General features: G+C 32.7%; 1 protein-coding gene and 1 pseudogene across 10 annotated transcripts in view; both read right to left on the reverse strand.

The window, feature by feature from the left end:
- Positions 1-13,216, reverse strand: part of CDKAL1 (CDK5 regulatory subunit associated protein 1 like 1) — a 567,467-nt gene that overhangs the window by 545,251 nt on the left and 9,000 nt on the right. For 6 of the 10 annotated variants that reach the window (XM_006909233.3, XM_015587300.2, XM_025044927.1 and 3 more), the window contains 2 exons: positions 11,507-11,676; positions 10,146-10,258 (listed from right to left, as the gene is read on the reverse strand). The exons of 1 other annotated variant lie outside the window; for it this stretch is intronic. In XM_006909233.3, the coding sequence (XP_006909295.1) occupies positions 10,146-10,258; positions 11,507-11,676 (283 nt within the window). Of the gene's footprint in view, positions 1-10,145; positions 10,259-11,506; positions 11,680-13,216 lie in introns of those variants that run through there. 3 more of the 10 variants (XM_015587298.2, XM_015587299.2, XM_025044930.1) reach the window with 2 other exon arrangements.
- Positions 1,421-1,539, reverse strand: LOC112477738 (annotated as a pseudogene).

The raw sequence follows: 13,216 nt of genomic DNA on the forward strand, positions 1-13,216 counted from the left end.
AAAAAAAAAAAAGCCATTAAATCACCCATATATATTAACCTTAACATATGTTAATAGGTTTGAGGATTCATGAGCAAATCAAATTGCATCTTATGCAAAAGTTAGTTTTTAGTAAGTGTAAAAGTAATCCATGGTAAAGGTAACAAATATTTGTTCTTAGATTCAAAAACTCTCACCTCAGTCAGCTCCTATGGGCAAAAGGACAATGACCACATTCTAAGACAAGCACACAGTCAGGGCAACAGAGCAAGAAAGTTATCAAGCAGTAAGTCAATGAACGAATTATTCATATGTGGTCTCTAGCACACATATTGCCGGCTGATATCTGCACAGGACCATGCTGCCTCTGAAAAGGTCAATTTGTCCAATTCTTATATAAATACTAGTGAAAGTTTAAAAAGCAATAAATCATAAAAAATTAAGTGTTAACTAATTTAATAACATTTAATAATTTTATCAGAAGACTATCTGTATCATGAAATTCACTTTTCACGTCTATAGTGATCAAGTAAGGTAATGCTGCCATCTATTGTCCAATAACTAAAAATACATCATTCTTTAATCCAAACCCGCTAAAATTTTAAAGGCCAAAAGAACCAAAACTATTTTACGCATACAAGTATCAACATCTCAAAAAATGTTTTTCTTCAAAATAAAATATGACAATGCAGAAAAAAGATTTTTTTGTGTAAAGCTTTCATGGTAATTTATCATCTGCACATTTTCTTTAAAACATTAAAATTTAAACACAGGCTATTATTTCTAAATGAATTATCCAAAAAAGTTTTATAAAATCTCAAATAGTAATTTGCCTCATTAAACAATTAATCAAATGTCAAGTTTCTAAAAATCTATGGGTCTGTGTTGATTTGTCTCTCAAAAAAATTCTAGAAAATACTTTAAGTGGTTCAAAACTAGAATGCCAGCAACTTTGAAAAGTCATCTTAATACAATTTAGCACTCCACAGTTTATTCACACAAAAAAATTAATATGACTACACATGAATTGCAGTATGACTATTACATGCTACGAGAAATGCAAAGTGGTTCGAGTAATCTAAAAAGGTCAGGCCAAAAGTGAAACGGGATGAAAAACGATCTTCAATTTCCCAAAGAAAGACAATAAAAAAGGTAAACTTTTCCCACATCTACTAGTGAGAAAATTGAGGAAAAAAAGTTTAAAACTTTTATCAAAGTAACTGAATGACCATGTGTGAGATATTAACTATTATTGGACATTCACTTATGACATAATACCAGGATAAGAAAAATTAGCACCTGGAACCAAAATATTTTAGAATTCACAAGAGTGAACTAGATTTTGTCTTTTTTTTTTTTTTAAATGAGACAACGCTTGGTTGATCTCACAGACTGCAAAGACTTTGTCATTTTACAATCCCTTATTTTTTATTTTATTTTATGCCTACAGCACCTGGTTTTCCTACGTGGTCTCCCATCCAAGTACTAACCAGGCCCAACCCTGCTTAGCTTCCAAGATCAGACAGGATCAGGCTTGTTCAGGGTGGCATGGTCATAGACTAGATTTTCTCTTTATCTCTTTAAAAGATGAAGATTCTAATCGACCATGCAAGTTCACTCTCAAACATAAAAGAAAATACTGCTTGGGACTTTTTAAAAAGTTGACACTACTAAATCTGTATAGATAACACACAATTTAATATAAAATCAAAACCAGGGCCACTTAATGGATCGTTGGTTCAAACACACATAGTTTTGTTTCATCTCATTACAAGAGGAGATTCTTGGACCAACAAGATAAAATAACAGAAACCATATCTCTCCATGCCCTATTTAAAGAAGGGGGAAAAAAAGCCCACAATGTAAAGATGAGAAAAATTGGCAAGTATCCTATTTATATCACATTAATAAAGAGTCCCAACACCCCTTTGAAATGTATTAAACTATCTTTTTGAAATAGCACATTCCACTAAAGCATTGCAAAACTTAAACAAAAATTTTAGCATTATAATTTAAATTTTAGGAACTCAAATAGAAAATCTTATTCAGTTTTTTATTATAAAGCATAATATGATTCCTTATGTAATGAAAAGCAATTTCCCCCCATTTCTCAGTCAACTTGGACTCCTTTTAAAATAAGGACAATCTCCTTAATAAACATTATAGGTAAAATGAGTAAATTTTATGATTAAATTATATTCAATAAAGTTGTTTCAAATTTTTTAAAATATAGAAAAACTATTAACCATGATACACCAATTAAGCTATGCAGTATCTTTACCACACTTTCCTCAACAAATGTACATATTCAGCTCCCTTTTCAGGTCACATACCAACATCATTATACTTGTACAGGGTATATTTATCCCTGATCACAAAGGCAACAGTGATAGTTTTCCAGAATGTTATGCATAACAAATGGCAATTAATTATATGTATCAATGGCCTTCCAAATTGAAGCACTTTTAAGACCTAACTATTTATAAATGGTTTTTCAGTTACATGTCTCCACATCCTTCCAAATGATGGGGTCTTTCATTCACACACACACACATACATGCATACACTACTTCTCTTATATTGACTTTCATTTCAATCTTTGGTTTTATTTAGGAAATCAAGTATGTCCTCTGCAATTTCCAGTTTAAAAATCATATTTTAACCTCTTTAAATTGCTGCTCACCTTCCACAACTTCAACCAATGCATCTTTTACTTTGTCACCATTCCCAATCTACTGTCCTCAACAAAAGGGAAATGTGGTGTGAAGAGCAACTTTTCTTTACTTGACTCCTTCTGAGATCCCAAGAAGCTTTTTCCCAACTCAGGCTAGCCATTCCATAACTCTAAGTATAGGATTCCGAAACTGCATCTACCTAAAACACAAGGTCAGGTTAAAAAAAAAAAAGGCTGTCTTGTTCACACATTTACTGCTTTAATCCAACTCTTTACCATATACTGTAATGCAATGTGCCCAGAGGTCTCATTTTACATTTAGATATCTCCAAATTATTCTCTCTCACCAAATCCTAACATGGGGAGATAAAAGGTAAGAAAGCTACCAAACCTCTTTAAGACTTCTCTCCTTGAAAGTTGAGTTCCTTGGAGAGGTCTGAAAGAAGGAATACAGTTCAGTGATCCATTAGCAATTGTCATCCCTATCACAACTGGTACACCTCTCTTACTTCGTTGGAAGTCACACCCTGAAAAAACGTCTACTTCTACTACCTCTGTGCTGTCAGATCCTCATGCAAAACCAGCTTTTAATAAAAGTCTCAAGTTTCTGTATAAAATAACTAGAAAAAAAAACTTATAAAGAATGCTCTTAGTATTTCATGCCAATAACCTACTAAGAATATTTTCAAAGTAACCAAGAAGGAAAGGTGAAAGTGAATTACTGGCAAGTTAAGGAAGTACTTTTAAATAATTATCTTGAGACTACAGCTTTCCTGCACATAGGACATATAGATAAATAGTAAAAGCTTGTAAAATTAGCCTGAAATGCCCACATAAGGAGGACATTTTACAGATCAATAAACAGTTTCTATTTTAATGTACATGAAAGGCTTTGTTTCTCTTTACATAACCTTTCTTTAACTTCTGAACTTTAGAATAATGCTTAGATTCAACTTAATCTATAAGCTGATGGACATCACTTGCATTACAGACACTGTGCAAATGATTAGAATACAATTTATTGTCACTATAATTCCAGATGGACTTTAGAACCTTCAGATAAAAAGCATCACCTTTGGCTACAGAATAAAGAATTTCTGCACAGAAACTCTGGATGACATTAAGAAAAATGTTCTATTCAGCATATAACTAAACTTTTTATTATACTTACTACTAATACACATAATTTAAGTCAGAAATCTAAATAGCAGGATATTTTAAAAGAATTTTTAAAAGCCAAGGTTAACAAAGTCCTTGTTCTGTCTTTATCTTCAGGTATAAGCTATATAAAATCAGCAACAAACATGAAAATGTTTTGCAAACTATAAGACAGTATACACATGTAAATAATCATGATGGTGAAAAAAACAAGAAGGCTAGATTAAAGAAGTACATGTAGAAGGCAAATTAAGAGCCCTGTACCTTCACTGATTCCTTCACTGAATTCCATTAGAGGTTCAAGAAGAATATAGAAATCAAGATGACATATTTATGTTCCACTGGGAGATGACTTGACATTTAGAATTAAGGAAGTGGGAATGAACCAGGTAGCTCTCAGCTGATGCTGTTCTCTATAACAAAAAGAACAGCTTACTTCCAACTCTGAACTCAGTGCTAAAATTAATCAACTGAGTGTGTTTCTGCGGTATGGAGTCCAGTGGTACATACCACCCTTTCTCCCATCCGATTAAAAAAAGAAAGGCTTTTACTAAGGTTCATATATAAAAGACTTCTAAAAGAAAAGAAATTTCAAAATGATGGGCAGAAAAAAAAAGACTCTAATAAAAGCCATTATTATTATTCAATTTCCAACTAAAATACCTTTAAAATATCAACTGTGAGAGACTACATAGCATAGTGCAGAGCAGAGGCTATGGAGACAGACAGCAGACATGTCTCAATGTCAGTTACAGCACATATTAGTTGAGTGACACTACATATGTCATGTGTCTTCCTTTGCCCTGTCTCAATCTCATCTTGAAAAACACAGAAACTTCATTCCAAAGTTATTTCATTTGGTCCTTAGAGAAACTCATATGAAATGCCTAACACACAGTAGCTTTTAACCAATTCAGTTCCCTTCCATGAAAATGTGTACAAAAATCCTGATTTTACATAAAACTAGCTGGCACGAAATACTGTGTCACCTAAAAGAAGCATAGTACACAAGACATTTTCACTTAGTTGTATTTTGAAGTTGAAGTCCATTACTTTTTCAGCTTCCCATAGAATTAATCTACTCCTTGCCTTAATATGTTTTATTTTACAGATAAACTCAAGATATTAATGTGAAATGTCATGGTTACCAGTTCTTAAGACTGAGATAAAATATCCCACTGACCTCAGTCTTAAAATTTAAAACTACTTCAAATCAAATGGCCAGGTCCAGGAAACGTTTAAAATACAGTCATTTAATTATAATACACGCTCCTATATCAGTTAAACTAGTGTTTATTTCTTTCTACAGAGATATTTTCTTTATTCAAACATGAGATGTTGTAATCAGACTTGACATTAGCACCAAGTATGTCTAAAATGTAAATTGTAAATGCTCTTTTAATGAAGTGGACCCTACTTCCCCTTTATTATAAAAAAAATGAAAGAATATGTTAAAGATTGACCACTTACTAAAATAACTTCTAAGATTTAACATACAATATGAAGGCTTTTCCCTTGCCAAGCAACAATATATTTCTTGTCTACTATAATCCATGTCTAGCTCATTTGCACGTTTTCATACCTCCTAGCATCATAACATATATTATGTTCAGAGAACATAGGATGAATGAATAAGCTATATACAAAGAAACTATGAAGAACTGTAACAGCCCAGTAATTTTAAAATGATTTCTCTGAAACTGTGGGCACCCAAGCTAAACACACTACTCTAACTCAGGTAAGCTTATCACAAATATTTCATATATGTAACACACATTACTCTTATGTGTTTATGAACTAGAAGCTCAGTTGATGGCCTTACAAGAGACTATTTTCCATTAACTAAAAAGCATATGCTATATTCCAGAGTAAATGTGACTACAAACTAAACATCTCCCTCTCCAACATCTCTCTCTCTCCAACGTATCTCTAACATATTTCTACCACATCTATATCTAAATGAGGGTTACCCCCAAAGCAGTCACCTTGGGAGACCATACCTTATTAGGCTAGACAATGATTATGAGTTCTTTGCTGAAATTATATGAGCTGCGATGTTCTGAAGAAACCCAAAAAGTACAAAAATCACTATTATGAACACTTTTTGAAATCCTTTTAGAAGTTTTCAGAATCGATTAAGATAAACAAAAATGCCTTATTTTTAACTAAAACAGCATTGCTCACTAACAAATCACATACTTTATTCATCAGATTTGGCTTCAAATGACCTGTAAAAATTCTAACACTAAATGTACTCTCAAGATACGAAGCTCTGCCACTACTGAAAACACTGAAAATGATTTACCAACATCTTCAAAAGAAATAATCCAAAAACAATACTCGAAGGCCAAATTACTGGAAAGAAAGTTTATTCCACAAAAATTGCTTTGTTGAAGAAGACACTCATGGAATGTATGCATTCAAAACCTATTTCTTTAAAAAGCCACTGTATCTACAGGGACAGTTTAATTGCTTTCCATGATACTAATTTAATTGTATTACGCAAACATGTATCCATGATTTAATTAATTGTTCTGAGTTTAAGGGAATGACATCATTTCTCAGCAGGTTTCATTCTTTGAATAAAAAGCAAGCACAATATTTTATATGTTATGAACCACCTATTTCCTCAAAATAATGAGGGTCTGAAAGAGGTAATGAACAAGCCCTAACTGGAATAATTATATTCCTGGTATCACAGTTAAAAGCAGCAATTTCAAGTATATACCCCACATAATCTTTCTTCCCCAAACAGTAAAAATATCTACGATTGGTAACTGAGAGCTAATTTTGAATTTCTCTGTATATTGTTTTCAATCTCTGTGTACATTATGATCTATATTTTATACCTATTTTAATCAAGTATACAATTAAATATTTTAGGCCTATGTTTGATTAATAAAACATTATAAGTTATTAACCAATATAATTTTTATAAAATCCCATTATTTCACAATAATGAAAGAGATTACTGGCATAGGTAATCCAGGAATCATTCATATCCTGTATCAAATCTAAATATAATATCTATAGATTTCCTTCTTAAATGTTTTACAGAGCTAATATTGGTCATATTTCCTGGGCCTACAGCACCTAAACAAGTGAAGAAAGTGGTCCTTTAATCTGCTGCATACAAACCATACTAGAATTAAAAACTGAAGATGTGTTTCTAAAGTGGGGACAATCACATCGACAAGGTAAAGAGACAATCATCCAAATGGGAGAATATATTTGCAAGCAATACCTTCGATAAGGCCCTTTTAACCAAAATATACAAAGAACTCATACAATTCAATAACAATAAAAAAACAAACCACCCAATTAAAAAATGGGCAGAGGACCTGAAAAGATACTTCTCCCAAAAACATACAATTGGCCAACAAACATATGAAAGGATGCTCAACATTGCTAGCTATTAGGAAAATGCAAATCAAAACCACAATGAGATACCATCTCACACCTGTTAGAATAGCTATTATCAACAGGACTAGTGTTAGAGAGGATGCAGAGGAAAAGGAACCCTCATACACTGCTGGTAGGACTGCAAATTGGTAGAGTCATTATGAAAAACAGTAAGGAGTTTCCTCGAAAAACTAAGAATTGATCTACCATATGATCCAGCCATCCCTCTACTAGGTATTTACCTCAAAGACTTGAAAACATACATCCAAAAAGATATTTGCATACCGATGTTCATAGCAGCATTATTCACGGTGGCCACAACATGGAAGCAACTGAAGTGTCCAACGATAGATGATTGGCTAAAGAAGCTATGGTACATATATACAATGGAATATTACTCAGCCATAAGAAGAGATGAAATACTGCTATTTGCGACCTTGAGATGGACCTTGAGATAATTATGCTAAGGGAAATAAGCCGGACAGAAAAAGTTGAAAACTACATGATATCACTTATTCTGTGGGCTATAAAACGAAAAGCAACAAATAAGCAGGGCAAACAGAGACTCACGGACACGGACAACAGACTAGTGGTTACCAGAGTTGGAGTTGGGGGGCGATAAAAGGGGTCAAATATGTGGGGACAGAAAGAAATCGAACTACGCACAGTGAACATATAATGCAATATATATATGCCTTACTGTTAAATTGTACACCTGAAACACTAGATTTCATTAACCAACGGCACAATAAAAAAAAAATTAATTAATAAAGTGGGGACAATCAACAGCATATAAAAGTAATAAACAAAAACAAGTAATATATGTATATAAAATATACATTGAGATAAATTAATTTCATATTCAAAGGAATGCCTCCTTAATTCTCCCTTTCTACTTTCCCAAATAGGAAGCCAAAAGTAGGTGTACATAACAAAAGTGTATATAATATTCTTGTTAAACACAACAAGACTGTTATTTTACATAGACGACTACTGTTATAATACCAAACACAAACTGCTAATTTTGTCTAAAATTTATATTAAAATGTGTTAGATAATTAATAGCACCTAAGAAAGTCATCTCTGATATTTTTAATGTTTTGGGAAATTATCTTAAAGGCTATTTTCTTAATACTCAAACTGCACCATCAGAATGTGTTAAGGCAAAGCCAAGGTAAAGTATGCCAAAAATTCCTAATGAATAGAGATGTGCATATTTTGAGTATTTTTTCCTAAAGAACAAAAGTATTAACAATGATCTGCTGTCTAAAAAATAAGTTATCAAAAACACATAGTTAATGACATATGATCATTTAGCTGCTGAAGAAAACAATACTATAGAGTATGTTCCCAATTCTCACAAGCTATCTTGAAGCTAGGACTTGCCCATTACACATACACAGGCAACGTCAAGCTATAGAATAGTGGTTAAGAGCAGTATTTTGGAGTGACAGAGAATTCACTGCCCGTGCCACTTAAGGTAAGACACAACCTCTCCACTCTCACTTGCAATGGCAGTGATGCCACTGTTTTCTCATAACACTAGAACTAAGCAAGATGACATATATGAAGCACTGTCACAAAGCATTCAAATTATGGAGCCATTTAATAATATACATACAGCTAGATACAGTAACAAATATAAATGTGTGTACGTGCCCGTTAATATACTTATTTCCTAGCTCAGTCCATCGAGATGACCTAGAACCACTGACACTTCCCAATGGTAATGGGCATACCCAGTGTCCAGATCTCTGATCTGATTCTAAACACCATTCTTCTAATGAAGGGGATCAGGGCTCCCTGGAAAGTGGTCACTTCCAAGGCTGGGGAAGGGAAAATGTAAGACTAGAATATCTTGTGGTGCCAGAAAGTAAGGAAGTACTCAAAAAAGAATAGGGGCATATTGAGAAGACATGGGAGCCAGACTGAATGAATGAGGTCCTATGGCCAAGTTTAGAACAATGAGCAGCAGAATAAATAATATTATCAGACTACAACCCATAGAATAAAAAAATAGCCATGAGTCCATACTGATATAAATAAGTCAATGAGGAAGAAAGGATAGCTCTTCTTTACACAAGATTCCAATTAATAAATGTGGAAGAAACAACAAAATAAAAAATGACCACTAAGCAAACAATGCAGTAATAACTGTTGCAGACAGGATCCAATGGCAGATACTAAAATAAGTAGACAAAAAGGTTGAGGAGAAACAGGATATTTATTCATTACAATGAGAAAAAATATTAACTTTAGTGTGGAGAAATCTGGTAGACAAGGGTTAGTGCGCTAGTAGTAAGACATCCTGACATCATGAAACCCCTGATATGAGGCTCTGAGAAGGATATAATATCATTTCTGTGCTCTTCTTGCCAAAAATGCATACATAACCTTATTCTACTCATGAGAAAACATCAGACAAACCCAAGTTGAGAGACATTCTACAAAATAACGAATCGGTTTTCTTCAGCAGTTCAAGGTCATAAAAGACAAGAAAACACTGAGGTATTGTCACAGATTGAAAGAGACTAAGGAGATACTACAAATAAATGAAAGGTGAGATCCTAGATTGTATCCTGGAACAGAAAAAGAACCTAAATGGGAAAAATGGCAAAATTCAAAAAAGATCTGTAGTTTAGATAACACTGTTGCATTAATGTTAATTTCCTAGCTTGTTAATTATACTATAATTATGTAAGATGTTAATATTAAGGGAGGTTTGTAAAGGACATATGCAAACACTGTAATTTTATTACTTTTTTGTAACTCAAAGTGTTTCAAAATAGCTGTTTTTTTATATGATATCCATAGTTACATAGGCAATGTATAATAGCTTTTTGTTTTGCCTTAAAATACCCTTGAATTGCTGAAGCTATAAGACATATCTCTAAAAAACTCAGCTCAATAAATACATTACAAATCTAATTACCTGTAATTTTATATCCAAAGGCAGCTAGTTGTCCAGCCATATATTCTCCATCTGAATTATTATGAGAACAACCCCATGTTCGTATCCAAATTTTCTGTATGCCTGGAATAGTGCTATTAAACAATCAATAAAAAAATTTTAAAAAGTAAGTCTCATTAAAGGATTTAAAAAAAAAGTACTAGATGATTTCTGGGCAAATTATGCAAAAAAAAAAAAATACACTCACTGCAACCCATTCACAAGCTATTCATTAAATGCACCAAGTTAATCCATAATCTATTGTTACACCAAAAGTCTAAAATCAAAAGAAAATAACCACAGGATTCTAATGTAAAGCTCTCTACATAAAAATATCTTTTTCTCTGAATTGGATTTTAGAGAAATACAAATTCAGTACTACTAATGTACTGCCAAGTTCAACTCTTAGAAAGGTACATATAACAGCAAAGAAAATGGATCCAGTAACAACAGCAAATGAAAAAAAAAGTAAATACATCTATTTGCTCATAAAGAGACGATATAGTACCTACAATCTTTATTTTATAACTTACTGATATAAATAACTGAATCAAAATGGAAAAACTGTCACCCTATGGCATTCATAAAAGTACTTCATATATAAATATAGAGTTCTAAAAATATAATCATTTTAGGAAGGAAAAACTTAGATTGCCTTGATAATTTATAATTAAACAGAAATTATCTTAAGGACATGTTCAAGACAAATTTGATAAACAAAATATAAGCAAATTTTAAGTTCATAGCTTTTAAAAGCTTAATATTACAAATGAAATCAAGTATTATATTAAAATGTTTGACAATTTACTAGATAAATAAATGTTGACATATTAAAACTATACAACGGCATAATCATTTCTGGCTAGGCCATGTTAGAATTTCACTGGAGACCTAACATAACAGTGTAAACAGCACAATAATTTATTTGTGCCCAATGCCTTTACCTGATGCATAAGTATTTATAAATTTGCTAAGAAAAATTAAATGCCTCAACCACTACTGTCTCATAAGAACCACAAATTCTGGTTAAAAAAAATTTAATTCGGAAGTCACAAAAATTACATACTAACTACAGTAATATCAAAGAGATGGGGAGGTGTGGAGTAATATCTTTATACTAAATAATGTCCTAGGCCTCACCTTCAAGGAACACATGATTTGACACTTCTTTAACCAATCACTTCACCAAATTAAAAAACATGCTAATAAAAAAATAAATCTACATATTTCATCTCAAAATTTCAGAGGTTTTTTTTAAGAGACATTTTACATATCACAAAGACCAGTATTACCAGCTTCTCCCCTGAAACAATACCAAATATAATTTCAAAAAAATAGCTTACCTATCGCTTGGTGGACTGTTTTCCTCTTGCAAATATTTTTGGGTATGTCGCCTTCGCACCTTTGGAACAACGTGCTTTCTTGCAAAATGTCTATCTTGTGGTTTTGAATCTTCCTGTGACACGATATCTTCTATGTCATCCAGTAGCGTACCACAGGATGCAGAAAGCATCTTCTCCATCACATAAAAAGGTTATAAATGATATGAGTCCCTCAGAAAATCTGTTTAACATAGCATCACTTATTAAATATCCTTTCTTAACTTGAATCCAATAAAGCCTTTAGATTCAACTTTAAGTTTACAGAAAATGCAGAGATAAAGAAACACAAGGAAACAATCAGACAAATCCTATTGATAGTGGGACATTCCAAGGTTCAAATGGAAGGAACTATGTCTTCAACAAATCAATATCATGAAGAAAAAAGCAGGAGAGGAACTGTTCAAGATCAAAGGAGACTTAAAAGCCTAACAATTAAACGCAATTCATGCTCTTGTTCAGATCCTACAAATTTTGGGAACAACCAGGGAAACCAGAAGGTGAACTTGGTATCATTAATATCAGGATATTGCTATAAATCATTAGATATAAAGTATCATGTTTATGTTTAAAAATCTTATTTTTTGACACTAAATACATTATTTTTATATATTATAAAAAAATTTATTTTTTAGAGATGTACACTGATATTTGGAGGTGAAATGTCATTATGTCTATAATTTGCCAAAACAAACATGAGATTAAGACATATGGGAAAACATTTACAACTCTTAAATCTAGAAAACAGAAATGTTGGTGCTCATATCCTATTCTACTTTCTCGAATGTTCAAAATTTTTGTAATTAAGAAAATATAGACATAACTTCCAGGAAGACAGAATAGACATAATTTTCCCTATCCCTCCCGCTAAGTACAACTAAAACTCTGGATATAATATATAAAATAAACATAAGACTTTGAAAAGCAGAGAGAAGAAGGCAGATAGGCTAGGGACATTGGAACCCAAGGAACAATGCAATGGTAAATTCTCTGGGGTTTCTTTTGCCTCCTATATCCCAGACTTGGGGTTGAAGAAGCCAGTGACCCAGAAGTGCCAACATATGCAAGTAATAAAAGCCTCCAACTAAAGCCTGTTTTCTTGTCAAAGAACCAGAAAAGTAGCAAGACAGAAAACTTTCAGACTATAACCATTCTACTAAAAAAAACCCCACAAAACACAAAACCATGGTCTCACCTCCAGACAAGCCACAAAGGCCAAGTAGGGAGACCTGATTGCTCCCCTACAAGGCTACAATAAGGTGCCCCAACACACCTCACCAGGGTAGGACCAGAGAAAGCCAAGTAGGGATCTTTTATTTTCAAACCAAACAAACAACAGGTAATGAAGCCATACTCCCATCCTGCAGTGTCAGTGAAACGTTTTTGTAGACATAGTGAGATTGTTCTAAAATTTACATGGAAAAGTAAAGAAATTAATATATTTAAAACAACTGGTAAAAAACAAAAAGAATGAAGTAGAAGGAATTGGCCTGCCCCATTTTAAGACATACTGTATAGCTACAGTAATCAAGACTGTATAGTATTGGTAGAACACAAACATAGATTGACAAAACAGAACAGAGAATCTGGAAATAGACCCAAACAAATATGGTTTTTCACAAAAGTGCAAAAGCAATTGAATGAATGAGGAAAGAACCTTTTCAACAATTAGTA

The sequence above is a fragment of the Pteropus alecto genome, unplaced genomic scaffold (genome assembly GCF_000325575.1).
Source record: "Pteropus alecto unplaced genomic scaffold, ASM32557v1 scaffold121, whole genome shotgun sequence".
Classification (NCBI taxonomy): Eukaryota; Metazoa; Chordata; class Mammalia; order Chiroptera; family Pteropodidae; genus Pteropus; species Pteropus alecto.